The 21,248-nt window shown below is 39.0% G+C and overlaps 2 protein-coding genes across 3 annotated transcripts in view; one reads left to right on the plus strand and one right to left on the minus strand.

Annotated features, from left to right (window-relative positions):
* The first annotated feature begins 272 nt into the window (after positions 1–272).
* On the plus strand, positions 273–9,069 carry znf395a (zinc finger protein 395a). Of its 2 annotated transcripts, none has more exons than XM_056267172.1 (10): positions 273–570; positions 3,020–3,253; positions 3,383–3,570; positions 3,657–3,763; positions 4,850–5,043; positions 5,146–5,246; positions 5,352–5,583; positions 5,739–5,837; positions 7,588–7,706; positions 8,616–9,069. In XM_056267172.1, exons 2-10 carry the CDS (start codon positions 3,110–3,112, stop codon positions 8,725–8,727), a joined length of 1,296 nt encoding a protein of 431 aa, XP_056123147.1. In that variant the 5' UTR covers positions 273–570; positions 3,020–3,109; the 3' UTR covers positions 8,728–9,069. The 2 variants fall into 2 exon arrangements, with proteins under 2 accessions (XP_056123147.1, XP_056123148.1); XM_056267173.1 differs by lacking the exon at positions 273–570 and adding an exon at positions 586–660.
* A 2,227-nt stretch (positions 9,070–11,296) lies between these two features.
* The window catches only part of pnoca (prepronociceptin a), a 28,511-nt gene continuing 18,559 nt past the window's right edge, over positions 11,297–21,248 (minus strand). Inside the window, exons 2-3 of the mRNA XM_056267174.1 lie at positions 14,538–14,678; positions 11,297–12,237 (exon numbers count right to left, since the gene is read on the minus strand). Of these exons, the coding sequence (XP_056123149.1) occupies positions 11,644–12,237; positions 14,538–14,660 (717 nt within the window). The 5' untranslated portion in view covers positions 14,661–14,678 and the 3' untranslated portion in view covers positions 11,297–11,643. The remainder of the gene's footprint in view (positions 12,238–14,537; positions 14,679–21,248) is intronic.

A 21,248-nucleotide genomic window follows, 5' to 3' on the forward strand; every position in this document is an offset into this window, starting at 1 on the left:
ATGCATTTTACTGTAGTAATGCAAAGCCACGGAGATGTAATAAAAGTGGTGTAGCATGAAATACAGTGTCATATGTGTGTCCATCCATTGTGTTTCTTGACCCTTCCTCAACTTCTGCGTAAACAAGTTGGAATTGTAGGGCGTGTGTCTTGGAAAGCGCTGCTTAGCCAATGAGCGTCGACATCCCTACCACGTGGTCAGGTTGTTTACTACAAGAGCAGAAGCCCGCTAGAAGGCGCTTGGGTGAAAACCCGGCACAGGATTACTCTGATACGGCTCACCTCTGTGAAGACGGAAGCAATACGGATTAAAACAAAATCAAACAGAAGATCACCTCATCTTTGTCATGTAAAGCGAACACTGTTGATGAGAATAGACTGCTTTAATAGTGGTGTTCTTACGGCCTTGGTGCTTTATCAAACAGATACTGTTACAGTAACTGTAAAGATCCAGGCCGGGGTTTTGAATACCTAAACACAACCCGTTCTGGTCTCTGAAAAAAGACATTTTCAAGTTACAGCCGGTCAGAGCGAGCCTTGTGGGAAGGGGGTGTGTTGAAATTTGGCAAAGGTACGTGTGTTCATTGAAAGTTTTCTCTGTTTTAATGTGTTTTTTTCTTATTGTTGCGCTGTGTTTCTCAGACAAGACTACGTTGTTAAGGTTAGTACATAGCAGGTAAGGTTAGTATTAAGGTTCGTACATTATTTCAGTTAATTCGCGTGAAAAGCTTTTGGATGATCATGTTTGATACGTATGTCTTGTTTGTGCGACGATGTGCTTCGTTTTAGCAGAAATATTATTTTAGTTGTTCTATACGGATTCAAAATCTACACAACTGTAAACTTTTCCATTTGATATAAAATATAAAAATCCCAGCACAATTGAAAAAAAGTCAGTTGGTTCATTAATTCGGGTTTATAATCTGCAAAAACGAACTTTTTAGCATTTGAAGAGATTAACTGTCCAGCTGCTGCATTCTGATCAGTTTCGCAAAAACTGCGTTTAACGCTTTCAATGAATACTAGATGGATAATCTGCTCCTGCTGCGCGTTCTCGTCGCGTCGCTTCTGCAACGAGGCTGCGAGTGCGAGCATGTGGAGACTCACGCGTTGTCATTCATTTTCTGATTCTGAACAAGCTGTCCGATTCTTGAATGAACGGCTCTTTTGAGTTGGATCTCTTCAATTAATTTTTAACTGGACGTTAATGAATCCGTCTGAATGTCATGTTCGATTCGAGTTGTTTTAATAGTCGAACAGCAGAAATAAATGAAACGTTCATGACTTGATTGCTGAGTGCTGACAGTTAATACGAGAGAGCTGGTTTACTAAAATAATCAAATTTATTAAAACCTGTAAAAACTTGATCAGCCTGAGATTGTTTCAAAGCAAAGTTATAGGTATAAATTTATTTTAAGTTGAGCTGAATCATGGCTGCAACAAAATGAACTCGGATACATTAAATCACAGTAAGCACTTAATAATATAAAACCGTAATAAACGGCCCTATGCGAGTATGTGCCTATGGCTTCTTTGGAATGTTTTGGAAACATGTAATATGCCACGCCGGTGTGTCGGGGAACACGCGATGACGTAATTACGATATGACGTAATCGGACATCCAAATCGTTTTTTGAACCGGTTCTTTGCACGAAAGTGATTGAAGGAACCGGTTAAATCGGATTTTTCATCAATAATTCTGAATATACCGAACATCCATGTACCAAAACAATTACATCATACTATATTCTCCAACTTATATAATCACCTAGTTATAATTAAACTGCTATTTTTAACAGATTTTCGAAAGGAAACTTTAAAAAAAAATGAATTTAGTTTCTCACAAATTTCTAATTTTAGAATAAATAAGTTATTATTAGACGCAAAAATACAAGCAGCAGACATTTTTATCCTTCACATCTGTCGTTGTAGCCTATATTGCACATTATATCTAACCGCTGCATATTGTGCAACACATTGACATGTCAAGTAGACGTCAAAACACTATGTATACTAAGTAATATTGTATGATATTAATGATTTGCACAGTATTTTCTGCTCCGTTGTTATATATTTATATATATATATTTGCATCTAGCTAGACACTTATCCATTGGTTTACAGGAGATTTACATTTTTTGATGAAGCTTATCTTCTCATTCACCTCTATTATTCTGTTTGTATTAGCTTTGTACATATTATAAATAATAAAATAAGAATAATACAAGCCGCTCCCATGCTGCCAAATATGTAGTATTTGGCGACCAAGGGAGTCTTTTGGTTCAATCAGTTGCAGTTACTCTGAATCACCTTTTACTGGAACGGAGGAAACTTAATACCGGACTGCAGCTGGTAATAATGGTTATGTAGTAATTACCAATTCCTCTGTGCCCCAAACTCTTGGGTGAACATTCTGAGGTTACGAAGGCTAGCATGACCATAACCGTTTTAATGTCTTGCGTCAGTTAAAGTAGTTTTTGCATGGTTCATTATGTGCTGACAATGACTCATAGTCATTCTGCACAGTTGCACGTAAACTTTGAATTTTGCATCATTCGTCCTGTGATGTCTTAATTGTTTGACACTTAGTTGCCGGATGTTTCACGTAAGGATGGTGACTCATGCTGATTTCACTGATCAGATTCAACAGGTGACAGCATTGTGGAGATTAATATAAATATTTTGTAAATATATACCAGTAACTTGTCTTTTTGTTTATTTCTTGAATTTGTAAATGGCAAGGTTAATATATCTAGTTATACTATAACTTTACACATTTAGATATGTCATAAATATTTTATTTTGCTTTGTTAAAACTAGTGGTTGACCGTTATGGCTTTTTCCATTTTCAATGATACTGATATCTAGAGAGCAGGGTGTCTAAACTGAGATCATTTTTTTGGCCTATTCCTGATATATACACAGTAAAATGAGGGCAAAACATCAGGCTCTCTTTCTGGCAATAAGATGTGCTGAGTGACCAGAACTACATTAATCATTTGTTTGTTTCCTCTTATCAGCTTCCTGTCCGTCGTCTGAATTGCGCTGCTGAATCTCCATCAGGAGTTCGTCAAAGCAGTTGAGAAGATTCAAGGTTCGAGGAACTGAAAATGGTACCGAAAACCAGGCTTGGGAAGCGTTCCCCACTGGGCACCCTGTTGTGTGGCTCCTCAGCGGATGGCCTGACAGAAACAGGGCCCCATGGATGCCTGGAAAGTGGGCTTCACAGAAGCAAGCTTTACCCTGGACAGAAGGTAAGCATGAATGTCTTTGTTGTTGTAGATTAAATCAAAATATGACTGGTATTCTGAGTGAGATGCACTACACAATGTCAACACTGGAGCACGCAGCCACTTCATGGTGTTTTTCCTGATACGTTTCAGGTGTATGTGCACTGCGGAGGACAAGAATGTGGAGGTGTGGTCGAACAGCATAACCACGTGGACAATGAGGTGTCTATCTTCCTGCCCCAGCTTAACCAGCACGTTCATCGCAAGCTGGAAGATGTATGGACAAACCCCACGTCCAGTCCTAACTCCTCAGTCTCCTCGTCCATTGATGTGCCAAGAAGGTATGGCTTGTTATTGGTCTCAGAATGATGAATGTTGACTTTTTGAATGACGAGCACTCCCTTATAACTCTACTTCAACACTGCAGGAATCCAGTGACAGTGGACATGGATGAGATCATGGCTGCAATGGTGCTTACAAGTCTGTCGTGCAGTCCAGTCATCCAACACGCAACTCCGGGGAGCGTAGCTCCAGGTTAGTTGAACCTTACACATTCATAAATGCTTTACCAAAGCAATGGCACAGTGTACAAATCTGGTATAAACCAGCTGAGATTACTCAGCGCTTGCTGAGATAGGTGTTAGTCACCAAGAAGAAATCCTTAACAACTGCACGTGCAGTTTTCGCTAGTGGAACAAAATGTAGTGGAACAAAATCTTACACTAGTACAGGATTGCATAATCATCATAATTGTTTATGACTTCTGAAGGATTAAATAAGGTCCTACTGCCTAAACTGAGACTTCTGGGAGAAGAAGAAAATAGAGAATTTTAAAATGTTTTTGACAGGTCTCTTATGCTTACCAAGGCTGCATTTATTTGATCAAAATTACAGTAAAAACAGTAATATTGTGAAATATGATTATAATTTAAAATAACTTCTATTTTAACATATTTGAAAATGTAATTTATTCCTGTGATGTGCTGCTCTCATGTTGAAAACAGTTATGCTGCTTAATATTTTTGTGGAAACTGTTATATATTTTTGTTCTGTATTCCTTTATGAATAATAGAAGGTTCAAAATAATTATTTTGCATATTTAATGCATCCTTGCTCATATATAAAATTCTACTGACCCCAAACTTTTGAACGGTAGTAATTTAATATTATATTATGTACTGTATGACATTTTGTATTAATATTAATTATTTTTATAATATTTCTATATTTTTTCAATGTGTTCTTCTAGCATTTAGAACAGGGTTCGTAGAGGTGCTGGAAATTCTTGAATTTTAATATAGTGTTTTATATCGACTCATCCAGGTTATGTAGGATGCCAAGTCTACTTACAGACATTTTGAACAATGAAACTTGTTTTCTTTTAATTTGTCACTCTTCTGTAGAATGCTATAACAAATGCAATCAGGTTTTTTTTTATCGCACAATAACTTCTGATTTAATGTGATGGAAGTACGTACATGTATGTAAACATGTAATTTAGCACAGACTTTGTAAGGTGCTGGAAAAGCTTAGAAATGCTTGAAAAGTGCTTGAATTTGACTTTAGGAAAAGGGATTTAATGATGAAGCATAACTCCGTCACCTATTCTGTTTGTATTAGCTTTGTGTGGAATGGAAAATGGTGGTGGCGAACTGTCTGATGGTGGATATTGGAGCTGCGACCATGGAAACGGAAGCCCCGCCCCATCCCCACCCATCGCAGAGATGGACAAGAGCGCCCCTCTCGTTGATGAAGGCCTGGACATGGAACTGGACCAAATGTTGTTTAATGAGCCAACGCCAAGAAAACGCAAGGTACATTGTAAACCGAATTCATATACTGTATAATATATGAGGTGTTAGTTTTATGGAGTGTGTAGATTAATTGTCTTGTTTGTGTTGTTTTTCACCCTGTAGAACTCAGTAAAAGTAGCATATCGGTGCTTGTGGCCAAAATGTGGAAAAATACTGACCTCAGTAGTAGGCATCAAACGTCACATCCGAAATTCTCATCTTGGGTAAGCATCACAATCGCCAAACGTCTCCCAGAAGTGTCTAGCCAATGAAAGCAGCAATCTGGGACGTTTAGATTGTAAACACACTTTGTGTTATGTTTTCTGCAGACAAAGTGATGAGCACTCGCAAAGAGAAGAAGACTTCTACTACACTGAAGTCTATCAGGACTTGGAGCAGACATCTCCCCCTGCTGGCCCCCGGCCCTCCTGTGCTTCCCCATGCAGTCCCAGCCGGCACAGGCCCCCTTCTCCCTCCAGCCCGGAGATGCTCCATCCCAGCCCGCTCAGCCAGTCGGCCCCGAGCAGCTCCTGGCAGGTCCATACTGAGCACTCTTACCAGGTGAGATGCTTTACATTGTTGTGATGTAATTGAACACAGTGTTTCCCTTGAGGGCTTTTAGTGGCATCAGAGATCTGATTGGTGTCGCTGTTTGCATGTTGTCCTAAATTAAGAAACGTGGACGATTGTTTAATATGTTGATGTTGATTCTTTAGGCTCATCCACCCGTTCCGGTTGTGACTCCGTGTAAACCAGTTTCTGTTCCTGTGTCCTGTCATTGGACTCCACCTCTCACAGTTCACCAGAGCAAACAGGTGAGATTTATTTATTTCTATTAAAGGGTCACTCCACCCATTTCAACATTAATCTTTATTGAAAGTGGGTCATATATGTAGTTGAAATGTAAAAGAATTTTTGAATTTGGTGCCCTCTTGACCGAGAAAAGACCGAAAATAACTTTATGGCACATTTGTATTTAAGACAACAACTCCCGCAATGCACCACATTGCACAGCTCCGCAAGCCACTCCCACTAATCCAGAACAGCGCAAACATCAGAGAAATCACTCTTCCGTCTACAAGGCTAGCTGTCAAAAGAGTTTGAAATTCATTTCACACAAAATGTCTAGTTAGTTGGCTGTGGCGAGCAGGACGAGGGACGTCAGAGGACGGCGCGAGTGATAATGAATGACACCTGTGAGACGCAGCGGTCTCATATCTCTCACAACTATGCTTCTAACTACAGTTTGAGAGCTGTAGTTCCAACCACGTAAGATTGCGATGTTGTTTGCGAATGTTCGTTGGAACTATGGTTTAGAGAAACGCCAAATCGTTGAACTATGTTGGTGACCACGGAAATTGCGACCATAGTTGGCTAATGATGGTTTCGGGAAATGCACTCCTGTTTAGTTCCAAACTCTATGAAGCCCCTCCTTCCGTAAAGCACAATGTGCTCTGATTGGTCGGCTGGACCAGTGTGTTGTGATTGGTCAAGCGCTTCAGCGTGTTTTGGAAATGTCACGCCCCTTGCCATGACTGCGAGTTTCAACACACTACTAACACAACTCAATCAGGTCTTGCCTCTTTTTTTGCGCATGCCTTAAACCGGAGTATTAAGATGCATTTTCTTCGATCAGATCACAAGTATACGAGGGAGACACATTCCCGTTTACACCTGGTGATTTAATCTGTCTCTTTTGTCCACTACCGCTTTCGACTACCTCTGGAAGTGGATGAAAGTGGACAAGCTCAAAACGTTTAAGACCCCGTTTACACCTGTATTTAGCATCGTCCACTTGTGATCCGAACAACCAAAACACATCTTAATACCAGGTTTAAACAGGGCCATTTTGACGTGTTTGATCCCAGTCGAGAACTCAAGACTACAACCGAGGCATTTCAGGGGGTTCAGAAAGCGCTTGCTGAACTCCCTTTGGAGTGACTTTGTGCTTTGTAACATTGCAGACCTTTTTCAGGCTCAAACAGCAAAACTACACACTCTTTAACTGATTCCATTATCATCTACAAGGTCACAAAAAAAAAGATGTCTTTAAAGAGGCTTTTTCACTGTGAATATTTATAGGTAATGGATTGTTTATCCATGAATGTTTTCTCTGAGGCTTTCAGAATATACAAAGCACCACATGGTCTCAAGTACGTTGTGTTTTCGCACTGGAAATGGGAGTGACATGCCCATGTTGTTTGTGTGTCCTTTGTTCCGCCCACAAGAGATGCTGATGGTATTGCAGTGCCATCTAGTGGAGTTCAGGCCAATGTGTTCTCTTTGTCTAAACGCAGGCTTGTCACTAGGTTGAAAAATCATGTAAACATATTGTGATATGCGAATTTTGATCTTTCTGGTTTATAACAGTCAAACTTTTTTATCAACAATATTTCTTTGAAATGAAACATTTCTAATTGCATATTTTTTCACAGTTTTACTGCACTAATGCATTGTTTGTACCGCGAAGTAGTGTTTGCAGCTGTAATATAAAAGTGCGTCATTCTGTGACTAATGGTGGTCTCTCTCTCTCTCTCTCTCTCTCTCTCTCTCTCTCGTCCCCAGGCCTCACCATTCCGCCGTCGTTCAGTTAGTGTTGGTGAACAGTGGCTCCAGAATAACACCGCCACCTTCAGGCCACATCCTGCCAGTGTTTCACCTCCAAGAAACCATTGCACTTCCAGGTGAGATTAGATTGTTCAGTCTCTTTTAGTCCATCTTCATTTATAGTTAGTTTGATCAACAACAAAAAATTGCCATTGAAATCAGACGCTGTTTAGCCCTATTGGCCAATAGGTACAAATTAAAATACTGAAGGAAAAAAAAGGCTTGATTTCATACCTTTTCTCTGTACCTGTACTTTTCTGTTGACGTAACCACGGTTGGGTGTGCAGGGGAAAATAATAGTAACCAATAACTTCTTAGTATTTTAATATAAAATCCTGATATTATTTTTCAGCCAAATATTTAATAAACACACTATTGTTCAAAAGTTTGCTGTCGGTAAGATTTTTTAAAAATGTTTTTGAAATTCTCTTGTGATCAACAAAGCTGCAATTATTTGATCAAAAATACTGTAAAACAGTGATATTCAGAAGTATTATTTTTCTGATTTAATATATTTTGAAATGTAATTTATTCCTGTGATGCAAAGCTGAATGTTCAGCATCATTACTCCAGTCTTCAGTGTCACATGATCCTTCAGAAATCATTCTAATATGCTGATTTGGTGGTAAACATTGCTTTTTATTATGAATGTTGAAAGCAGTTGTGCTGCTTAATTTTTCTTTTCTTTTTTTAAATCGTGATACTCATAATTCTTTGACTAGAAAGTTTGAAAGAACAACATTTATTTGAAATGAAAATCTTTTGTAACAATGTAAAAGTCTTAGCTGTCACTTTTATCAGTTTAATGCATCATTGCTGAAAAAAACCTTGTATTAATTTCATTAAAAAAAAAAATCTTACTGACCCCAATCTTAAACAGTAGTATAATTCACATAGTAAACTGTGTTGTGAATAGCCTTTTCATTAGTTCTGTTGCATTTAGATTAGATGTCAAATTGAACTCTGAATTTATTTTCTACTAACAGGAGGATTCGGGGCGAAGCCAAGAAATGCCGTAAAGTGTACGGCATTGAACACCGAGACCAGTGGTGCACCGCCTGCCGCTGGAAAAAGGCCTGTCAGCGATTCCTCGACTGAATCCTTCTTGAGATTGGAAACGGAACACTAACCTCACAGAGACTCACAAGAGGGGAACTGATCTGGAACTGTGGTTGGAAGAAACCAAAAGAGCACCTTTGTGACTTAACTTTTTCTACTTTTTATCACGAATACGTGTTTTGCGTTTTATTAAATGTGCTAAAGAGCCATGTTGGTGCTGGAAAAATGAAAAAAACAAAAAAGGACAGCCTCTGCCCCACAACTCCTGCAGTCTTCCTGCATCTTATATCATATCAAGAACTGATGAAGTGTTACCTTCCTTTTACATGCAGTAAGCAGCCATATACGTAATGTATATGCATGTTGTTTAATGTGGTTTAAACATTGTTGTCATCAGACACGGATGGAAAGTTAATTTATCATTCCAACTTAATTGCTGAAATGAGACGGGAGAGAGGTCTTTACTGCAGTCCGATGCTTTCAGGGGCAAAATTGGCAGCTTACCGTCAGTTGTAGATTAACAAGAAGGCAGAGTAAATGTTTCAGTATCATATAACGTTTATGTTCATGTATGCCATGTTTACCTGCTGATATGCAGTTTCTTTCTTCGATTTCCAGTGTAAAATTTTGTAATACAAACTTTTGAAAAGGAAATAGGAAGGAAACAGGATTTTGTATTACGATTTTGATATCTGCAATGTGTTAAATCGTGTGTCATGTCATTATCGGTGTATATGTCACAGGTTATATACTTCTGTGAAATGAGACGGTTCACTTTTCTGTCATGTCATTATTAAGGAAGTATTTGTGTAAACATGCATGATCTGATACAATTTATTCAGTTACTTTTGTGCTTCTCGCCCCAGTCCGCTCACTTGCTGTTCGTTTGTTTGGTCTGTGTTCTTGCCAAAGAAAATCTCAGCAAGATAATACATCGTAGACATCTCTGCAAAATAATGTGAAATATATCTGTTGACCATTTATGAGTTTGATTGGTTCATATTCTTAATACTGGGTCCAAATATTTTCTTATTTCGAATAACACTTCAATGTGTCATCCTTTTTGTTTTTATATAGCTCAACTCTATTTTTTGCAAAGCTTGATGCTTTGACATCATTAAAACTGAATGTACCTTATCCTGAAGATCTCCGGAAGTCTTATGCATTTCCAACAGTCAGTGTCATAGCTGTGTAAGAACATCCTAGTCTGAAAGACATTCAATTAACCTCACGGAGAACAATATTTTTGTACATTTTTGTAAAGTACTTCCAAAGTATTTCCTTTTATGAAACGTCTTGAACTGTCTGCGATCTGTATAGTAGGTAAAAGTAAAATTTCTTTTCATGAATCTTATGTTGGTTCATGACTTTTTTAAATAAACTTTTGTGCAAACATGTATGACCCAACAGCAAGTGTTGCATTTTAATATTTGAGAATGAAAAGGTGGGGTGCTTTCAGTTTGCAATAAGGTGAACATGTAGAAAATATTACATTGTCTTAGACTGAAATTAAGATGAATAAAATACTTCAGGACACAATCATTTGCTGCATGACAAGCCACAGAAAATAGTAAACTATTTTATTGACAGTTCAGTTTTACTATGTACAGTTCATGTAGTGAACATCTGATTTTTATCTTCGGAATAAAGGGAAAAGCATGACTCAGCAATGTTTGCATAAAATACATCATTTCATATGCACAAATTCAAATAAACTTCGACAGCTTAAAAAAATAATAAAATGAAAGCTTTTGCTTTTCCCATTCTTTGATGAGGAAGCAAACTGTGCATGACAGAATTTGTTATGTTTGTATTGGCATATTACAGTGATGAGTCTTTGCTGGAATCTGGCTTTATTTTTTTGTTTTGTTGGGGAGACAGTAAACACAGATTAGCTTTCCTTAATCCCCTTAGAGGGATAGTTTACCCAAAAATGACAGTTCTATCATCAATTACTCATGCTCATATCATTCAGAACCCATTTTATTTTCTTTCTTCCTTAAAACACTAAAGGAGATGTTAAACAGATTGCTCAATCTCCTATTTTCCCAATACAATCTCATGGCAATTTGTAACTATTTTATGTTTTGGCAAATTGGTGGCTAGTTCGAATTAATTGGCACATTCACATTTGTACTGTTTAAGCCGAGTGATGCTTATGTTTATGAGTGGGGTTAGGGCTGGATCTTCATGCTTACTTTCCTCCCCTTATTGTCATAGGATTCACATTACGCTCAGATCAGGATGTTTTTTTGGTTGAAAGCAAATTTGTTATTTATACAGCCCATATAAAGTAATAAAGCCTAATATATTTAATGCTAAGAACAGACAATTAATCTGTTATCACTTCCCAAACATAATTGGTTCGTGAGTGAGATTGGTTTCATTTGAGATTTGAAAGCAAAAATTAGGTGATAGTGATAATTAAAAACGTACTTAAAATCTGTTTCTCATAGGTTCATTAGATTTTAATGGTGATTTCGGAGCTCAAAAACAACATAATATTGAGTGTGTCATCGTGACAATTTTTTTTTTCATATTTGGTGAACTATTCCTTTAATCGTTCTATTTTGTGCCTAGTTCACCCGAAATCCCGCCTTAATTTTCATTGACCAATAGGTGGCAGTGTTGTAGAGGAGATGGATTTGAATCTAGTAACGTTTTTAAATGGTCTTTGTACAATGTATAATTAAACTACAGGGGCCTTCATACCAATCATATGCAATCTTTAGATGTCTCGAATTGAATCTGAAGAGTTTTCTTCAAACTTCAAGCTAATATTAATTATTGTTAGCTTTGTTTGACACAGATTAGATGCTTTAATGAGTAAATGTACATCTAACCCTGTGGCACTATGAGAGCTTTTTGTGTTTTAGGAGAACACTGCATGATATCTTTCGAATGAGCATAACAAATGGTTTGCTGGGTAATTTTATTCGCTTCGAAGATCAAAGTTTACTCATTCTGTTGGGTGACATCAGCAGACATACTATTAAACTCGCTAGCTCGAGTACTCATGCCCAAATACTGCTTGAGGAACTCACTAAAACGCTTCTGGTTGTTCCATTTGCGAGCGGATTTGCGGACGCCTATGAAACCCCCATATCTCTTTTGCAAAGACCTGCCAGGATCCATGAACTTCCTGTAGCCATACTTGTTTTTGAGGAAGCCTCCAAAGCGTTTGATTAGGTGGATGGCAGCTTTTTCTTCCTCGTCACCTTCCATCTCGTTGTCTCCATCTCGCTCTTCCTCAGATTGCTGTGCCGACTGTAGTTGCAGGAAGTTGTATTTTTTACTGAGCTGCATATCTCTGTCCTGATCATCCATTTCCAAAGCCCTTGTTATGTGGTCAAACCTCTGGAGGGTTTCAGAAAGCTCCCCATCATCTTGGTCCACAGGCAGAGAGGTGTCCACCTCTTCATCTGCTCTTTTCAGCATGGCACCTCCAACCGATAATGAAGCTTTTTGTTTCTGCTCCACAATGGTCCTGCGACACATCTCCCAGGTGTCGCCTGGAGAAAGTTTACCATGACACTCTACCAGACACACCTGAATGAAGACACACACAAACACACGTTCCAACATCAATATACTTTAATAATACAGACACACTCAGATGTGAAGAATTTCTGTAAAGTTATTTTTTAACACAATTTATCCATTGACTGGTCTTAGCTGATTTAAAGGGACAGTTCACCCAAAAATGAAAATTGTGTCATTACTTACTCACCCTCAAGTTGAGTTTCTTTCTTCTGTTGAACACAAAAGAAGATATTTTGAAGAATGCTGGTAATAAACAGTTGACGTTGACGGTAGCCATTGACTTATAGGCCTATAGTAGGAAAAACAAAACCATGGAAGTCCATGGCTGCATCCGAAAACTGATAAATGCTGCCTTCGGAGGACGCATTTCAAGGTCGGAAGGCATCAAGGCACGTCCGAATGCTATGTTAGTTTCACTTCCTGTCTCCTGAGGTACCTTCATTTGATCGATTTTTGAAGGCAGCATCTATGTATCCTTTGCTGCCTTTGATATCCCACAATCCTGTGCTTTCCATTCTGTGACAGTTGAACTAGAAAAATAAAGATGGCATCTGAAAGTTGCGGCTGGTGGTCAATATGTGTGTAACTGTACATTTTTGATAAACGTTTTCCACTTATGATGTCATTTCTAGTGAGAAATTACTATTGTAGTCAAATAAATATTCACTTAGTTTTCACTAAAGCTCACTCTATTTGCCGTAGATCATTAAACCGTTACATTGCCTCAGAAGTCTGTCTGTCCGAAATCAGTTTCGTGAGGTAGGCTAGGCTACCTTCGTGCACAGACGCTGCCTGCAAAGTCGTTGCCGAAGTTTTCGGACGCAGCCAATGGGTGCCGTCAACTGTCTGGTTACCAAAATTCTTTAAAATATCTTCTTTTGTGCTCAACAGAAGCAAGAAACTCATTCTTGAGGGTGAGTAGCCTAAGTAATGACAAAATTTTCATTTTTGGGTGAACTATCCCTTTAAGGTGATCTCCCAGTCAGCTAAACTGGTGTTCTGAGGAACTAAAGTCACGAGTCACGACCTTTTTTTACAGTCTATGTCTATCTATGGCTATGCTATGGTCACGAGTCACGACCCTCGCATATTAAAGTGGGAGGAGCGCCAAGTCTTTTTCATGTAATCCGGTGCAATCAATTAACCTATTCGAATTAAAAGTCTGGCTTCGAGGGAGTTTGTTAGTGACCAGAAAGAGGGAGAGAAGAATATGGTCGGTCATTCATGCTGAAAATGAATAAAAACACCTCAGGGAGAGCCGTAACGATGGAGAGCTACTCAGGCCAATCAGTTTCCGTAAGCAGCCTTGCCAAATGATGTTATTGTGTTTCTACTTAATTACACAACAAGATAACTGAATCACCCCAGCTGTTTTGAGTCAAAGGTCCATCTTTAACCAAATTAGCACTTCTGCCCCCGCAAATGCGTCTTATTGACATGAATCAGAGAGTGTGTCCTCCTCTCCTCGGAGCTATAATCAGCTGCAGTGCACAACCACATTCCGCTGTTATGATCATTATAATTATGTCAACTAATGACGAGTCTCGGGGAAATTCGATACAGTTGAGGCCACAGATCTTGAACAGTACAGACAAATTAAATAAGATAAACGAAGCTGTAGAAGATCTGGAACTCGGGAGTAACAAAGAAAACAATACTTTTACATATTCAGAAGAAACATGCTTCTTATTTTTGGGTGGTTCCTAAGGTGCTTTAGTACTTATATGTGGTTTCTAGGGTGTTTTGAGTGGTTTCTATGTGGAGTCGTGTCACTGTCAACATAACAGAGTCTTTGATATTCCGGTTACTAGATATGGCTTGGATAAATCGTTTAATGTAAGTTTATGGGATTTTTTTCTTCTGTTGTGTTGTCTGTTTGACAAAAATGCATGATAAATAATTGTGTCTTATTTGGGGATCAACTTTGTACATTTCTCATTTGAAGAAAAAAATGAAATAGAAACAAACGAGACAATTATTGCCAAGCTATAAAAAATTAATGTGTATGGTTGGGTGTATTGATGGTTTTGGAAACATGTAATAGGAAGAATACAATTTGAGCTCATTAAATCTCTGATCACAGATGTTTGTATTGTATGTAAGCACAATAATCTATGACATTGAAACTCTAGACCATGATATATTTGAGATCATTGAGGGGGGTTTTTTTCCTGAAAAAAAAAAATCAGTGCAAAATTCTCCAAATGCTTTCCATTTAATCTCATTGCTGTCTAGGAGAGACATTTTAGAGATCTCATTTGTGATATTCTTTCGTATGGGAAGTGATGGCCACTGTAGGGAATTACCAAATTGTTGAAGGCATATTCATTAAGCAGTTTTTGGCTGCAGAAGAGGCAATCCTTCTGGCAGTCACACCATGCTGGGTTACACAGTCCAAGCAACAGTAGCGTCCACAGTGGAGTCTTCATCACGGAGTGTGAGAACAGCTGAAGTGCAATCTGTAGAGAAAAGAGATGATGGTGCGAGAGAGAAAATAAGTTACAGAAGCAAAACTTGGCACAACAGTATGTGTGTATACATTAGTTTAACGTGTAAAAGACTTTCCTGGAATTCTTCTGATTGTTCAAGCATTATTAGCACTAAATTTTGTGACTCAAATCTAATAAACTCAAAATCAAAAACCAACTGTAATAAAAATAGCCTGAATAACTTCAGAATTATACAACGTTTAAAAGTTTGGGTGGTGTCTGTAAGATTTGTTTTATGTTTTTGAAAGAAGTTCAAGGCTGCATTTATTTGATAAAAATACAGTAAAAACAGTAATATTGTTAAATAGTATTACAATTTAAAATAACTGGTTTCTATTTTAATAAATTTTAAAATAGCATTAATTCCTGTGATCAAAGCTGAATTTTCAGCATCATTTCTCCAGTCTTCATTGTCACATGATCCTTCAGAAATCATTCTAAAATGCTGATTTGGTTCTTAAAGGGTTAGTTCACCCAAAAATGAAAATTCTGTCAGTAATTACTCACCCTCATGCCACTACAGTGGCTCAATCTTAAGTTTATCAAGCGACGAGAATACTTTTTGTGCGCAAAAAACAAACAAAAAGAACGACTTTATTCAACTACTCTGTAAGGCCGTGATATTTCACGTAGTAAATCTACGCAAAGCTTCTAGGTTGTAAGTCACGCATCACACACATGACCAGCGTCGGCCAATACTGAGCCTACGTGTGACGTGCAACCTAATATTCTCGTCGCTTGATAAACTTAAGATTGAGCCACTGTAGTCACTCGGACTAATTTAACGATGTCTTTCATAACTTTTGGGCCGGCCAGTTTCGATCCCTTAAGAAGCCTATGGAGAAGTGATCCAGCTCTCAGATTTCATCAAAAATATCTTAATTTGTGTTCCGAAGATGAACGAAAGTCTTACGGGGTTGGAACAACATGAGGGTGAGTAATTACTGACAGAATTTTCATTTTTGGGTGAACTATCCCTTTAAGAAACATTGCTTATTATCAATGTTGAACAGTTGTGCTGCCTAATATTTTTGTGGAAAACTTTTTTTTCAGGATTCTTTGATGAATAGGAAGTTCAAAAGAACAGCATTTACTTGAAACAAAAATATTTATAACATATACAAGTCTTCACTGCCACTTGAATTTTTATAATTGATTCTGTTATTTTCCTGTTTATTATAATCTGTATAGTTTAAAGCACTATATAAATGAAGGTGACATACTTGATCAATTTAAGTCAGGGTTTATGTTGTTTGGACTTTGTTTGCCGTTTTCCGTCTTAGTTTGTCACCATAGTTACTAATTTGACTTTGTCATTCTGTTCAGCTATTAGTCATTAGTTACCTTGTTTGACCTGTGTAAGTCCATGTGTTTCATTTGAGTTTTGTCTGGTCTTGTTTATGTATACTTGTAGATCTTCTTGTCTGTGTTTCCCTTTTGGATTATCTATTAAAAACTTTACTTTGACATTAATCTTCATCGTCATGTGCAACCACCAAATCTACAACCACCAGTTGTGACAGAAGACTGGACCCAGAAAAGATTTTGTATGGCTTTTAAAAAAATTCTATTTAGTATTTTTGTCTTTCATTTTCCCGCTCACCATGGCTGGAGCAGATAGACCATTCGCAGGTGGATTATACCCAGGACCTTTTAGATCTGTCCTGCCTTACGTACTATGACGCTGACTCGTACGGCATCTTTTTCCATGCCAGCTTGAGTGAGCAGGCGAAGGCATGCCTGCCAGCGAACGATCCCCATGAGGACGTCCCTACCTATGTGGAGTGGGTGCTGGTGCAAAATGGACTGGATTTTGTCGTCAGCCTTAAAGAGGACACCAGCACCACTCCCAACCCAGAGTCCAGCCAGACACCACCATGTGAGATGGACACGGAGCCTGAGCCCACCGCAGACTGTTGTGTTTACTTTGGAGAGGATGATTCCCTGATCCCACCCGAATCAGACTCTTCATATTCAAATCTATGGATCCCGCAGCCTCCCTCTCCCACCTCCTCTCAAAACCTCAGCCAGTCCTTCTACCCAGACTGGTGTCTCCCGTCAACCCCACTGTTCCTCCTCAGCCTCCTCACAGTGAAATGGATCCACCTCGGGTCTTCTGTGAGCCACCTACCCCTGGGCGAGTGGATCCCCTTGCTCCGCCTCCAGCCGCTGATCCCGTCACTCCACCTCAGCCCGTCGCCCTGACTCCTCTACCTTCGCGTCTCGCCCCCTCTGCTCCACCGGGCTCCCTCAGCCTGCTGGCTCCGCCTCGGGTAGACGTCGACATGACTACGCCACGGACCTACGAGACATCAGCTGTGCTCTGTCTCTCCATCCCTACGGCTCCATCTGGCTCCGACCTACCTCCGGGTTTGCCCCAGACCTCAGTTGCTCCAGTTCAACCTCAGCCCTCCGGTACCCCGGTTCCACCTCGGGGGGTCGTCACTACAGCTTCGTCACGGCCTCCGAAGCCTACGGTGTTGCACCGGAACACCGGCTCTTCACCACCATCAGCTCATTGTCAGTCGTCGCCAAGGAAATCCCCACCATGGCTCCTCCCTCCTTCGACGCCGCGGTGGATCTCCATCCTGGCTGGACTCTGGGATTCCACCTGGCTTCCCCTGCTCCGGACTTCTCCCTGGCTCCACCCACTATCTACACCACCTTGGTTTTCTCAGTCTTCACTCCTCCTGGTTTCCCGTCCTCCACCAGAGTCTCCTCCTTCCTCTGTCGGCGCGAGTCCGCTCCTTTTCGGGACAGGGCGTACTGTCAGGGTTCTATGTTGTTTGGACTTTGTTTGCCGTTTTACCGACTTAGTTTGTCACCATAGTTATTAATTTGATTTAGTCATTCTGTTCAGCTGTTCATCATTAGTTACATTGTTTGATCTGTGTATTTAAGTCCTTGTGTTTCATTTGAGTTTTGTCCGGTCTCGATGTATGCTATTCCTGCCTTGATCTGTGTTTGCCTTTTGGATTATCTATTAAAAACTTTACTTTGACATTCATCTTCATCGTCGTGTGCCTATCTACAACCACCAGTTGTGACATTTAATGCATCCTTGCTGAATAAAAGTATTAACTTAAAGTTTCGGACTCAACTTTAGAATGGTATTGGTGAGCATAAACACTTTGAAATATGGCTAGAAGCTCAGGAGTCCCCAGTTAGAAAATGAAAGCATCGTTAGAAGAACTGAAATAAGACTCCCTGAGCTTAGAATGTCACATTAGAGCTAAATATGTTACCTAGTCCATATAAAAAGTAACTTGATTCCAGATTAATCAGTTAATTATAAATTAATGTTGTTATATTGTCACAGTGTTTAGTTGGTTGCTGGGCGACTTTGTTTAATAAGTTTTAATGGACTATTTTCTTTATGGATGCTTTAGAAACATTCATTTAATAAAATAAATTGATCATTAAATATTGAACTGAGTTTAAATTATTTGTTTATTTGGCAAGTAATGAGCAGAATAATGTACAGTCAAAAGGTGATTATTGCAAAGATTATTTAAAAAAAAAAAAAGACTGTCTGAATGTACTTTATCCCTCACATAATCTAAACTTGATTTAGATGTAAAAATGTATCATGTGTGATGTTAACAAACTATATTTAAAGGTACTTTTTGATTGTATTTGAGACAGACTTAGCATTTGCATGTTCATTAGCAAAACTCATCATCTGTAGTAATTGAAGCTAGAATTAGTGCTTGTGGCGTAATGGGAGCAGAATGGAGAAGAGGAGGATTTGAGCTGCTGTGATGCATGCTGGTTAAGCAGTCTTAGTCACCACATTATTCCAAACAATAGAAAGGACTATAAAGCTTCAGCATTTAAGCGCTTTAAGAATAATAAACTTATTCTGTGGCTTCCTGCTCAAGCAAATAAAGTACAGATGAGAATGTACATTTCAGCATTGACAGGTGGCCTGACATGCTACCCGCCAAACCATCAGTTGTTTAGTTGCTTCAAAAGCAACTTCAAGATAAATCAATTTCACCTGCATTACACTTGTACTGAAGGTGTCACCAGGAACAAAAGCAAAGGTGTAAGTCACTGAGAATCGATTGTCACCCCTTGAGTGAGTTTTATTGAATTTGGTCACTGTACAAGCAACAGACAGAGTGTGAGTGAATTACACAACTTTATGTAGGGGAGAATGAACTAGATATTGATTTTCACCACCCCCTTTAGCTAATTTAGTTTTTTTTTCTCTTCTCGGGAACTACAAGATGACGCACCTAAATGGATTCTGGCCAGGGTGCAGCATTGTTTAGAGGTGATATTTCAAGTGAAGATTGTTTGTTGCAACTACAGTAATTCTCTTCAGCAGTTATTTATTCTTGTTGAAGTTTCTCATTTGAATTTAGATTACCAGGACACGTTTTTCTGTGCACCTCAAGTGCCCCAGAAGTTCTTAATCTCACTGCAGTTTTAACAGACCTATACATACATGTGGGATGCAGAGCTTGGCAGGCCTTCAAAATGTAATTAACCAACTCAATTATGTAATAAAAAAGACTTAACCAAGATAGACACAGTGATTTAACTCCTGACCTTTGGAATTATCTCATATACCCAAAGGAAAGAACAATCTCTCATTGACTAAGTGGGAGGAAATTGGTGCAGTTTGAGAAACTATGCTTTTTATATCATAAGAAAGCTTTTCTGTTTTGAACAGAAAATAGTGCTCTATTTACAGAATGTCAGCGTTTCATATCTTTTCGGAGTGCCACATACCAAAGTAAGAGTAATTTAAAATTGTTTAATGCTGCACAGAGGAGGCATACATGAAATTACAATTGCACTCTAAAAAAATCCTGGGTTTAGCCTGTGTTTGGGGGTTATTTTTTCAGCGTCTTGGTTACCTCGCTTCTGGGTCAAACGTAACAACCCAGCGGTTGAGTTGTTTATCGCGGGCTTTTTGCATCTTCTTCAGGAGATGAGAGAGTAGTTCTCAGTGACATCGAACTGGCATTTCTTCGGTAAAATACAGGTTTGTGTAGGCTACGTTTTATTTTATTTATAAAACTGTAGCCTACTGTGTTGTAAAACATTTAATTGTATGCAATGCAACATACAGGGATGCGATGTGTGAGTCATCTAAACCGACGAGTCAGTCTTTCCTCGTGATCAATGGAAACGCCTGGCGCCTTGCATAAAATAAATTATTTTATTAGTAATAAAGATAGGCCTATACTAAATCTTAATACTTTGAATGTTAAATGTGTCCTCAGAGCTGCTCACTGTTTGTTTACGGGCAAGTTATGGTGTCAGTCACATTTCGGCTATGACGAGTGAAACGCTAGGCGGCGGTGTGAAGTTAGCAGTTCCCCCGCCGAAGCCGATACCATCTCCGGCACGAGACACAGGCAGGTCGTTACGGTGGAAACGGGATAACAGAGACGGGTCGATTACACGTAAGTTACATTTAAATGTTTATTTTTTACTTCTAATGTTTGTTGAATGAGTTTAAATGTAGGAAATATTGTATAGCCTACATATTAAAAAAAAACGGAATAAAATATTCTTAGGCTAAAATATAATACAGTGGCGTAACGAGCCAACACCGGGCCCTTATGCAAGATTATCAAGGCGGGCCCCCTACTACAACACGTGATGACGCAATGTCCACGAGTAGGCTTTTGCAAGCAATACGCAAGGAACTGTTTACACCTGGCCACTTCATGCTTTTTCTGTGATCGTATAGCTATCCGATCGTGAAAAGACCAGGTGTAAATTCCCTTCGAAACGCATTCGAGACGGATTTGAATCCGTTCGCTCAAACCACTTCAGGAGGTGGTCTGGGCCGCATTCCAGACGACACTGGACAAGTGTAAATACATCTGGTTGTTGAAACCACATATGTCAATTTTACTCCTCTAAAAATGCTAAAAAAATAAACGTGTGAGAGCGTTATAGGCTATATGTCATAGTCAGATATGACGACGCTTCTGCAACAACACGCATCACCGCAGATGAGCATCTATTCATCAAGCCAACGCACAAACTATCGCAAATCAAAGTGAAAGTAAGTCGCAGACGCTCGCTTAACACACAATCATCTTCATTAAAAGTAAAGAAACGAAATGATCTTACCAGTACTGTTGCCGCTCTCTCTAATTGCGGTCTACGATTTAGACATTTTAGCTGATGATCAAAATGCAGCTTATCTGTTGCTTTCGGTGACGTGAACTCTATTAAATCTGCATATAGCGCGGAAATTGAAGATCGGATTTATATCTGTTTTGCAAAAACACATTTATGTGACCAGCTGTAAATGGAATCGTTTTGATAAATCAGTAGCTATCCGATCTGAGAAAACGCATGAAGTGGCGCGCGCGTGTAACGTTAAACAGCCGACCCGGGGATTCCCCAGTCCCAGCTCAAAACAAATTACACCAAAATCCATGATTGTTCGTTTCACACATGTATTTAATGATCTGTAAAATATGTTGTTGTCATTATTTATTTAAAACAAAATCGTGATAAAGTAAAATGCGATCAAACTAAAAGTAGTAATATGCG

This window comes from Rhinichthys klamathensis, unplaced genomic scaffold (assembly GCF_029890125.1).
Source record: "Rhinichthys klamathensis goyatoka isolate OS25496 unplaced genomic scaffold, OSU_Roscu_1.1 h1tg000256l_1, whole genome shotgun sequence".
NCBI lineage: Eukaryota > Metazoa > Chordata > Actinopteri > Cypriniformes > Leuciscidae > Rhinichthys > Rhinichthys klamathensis.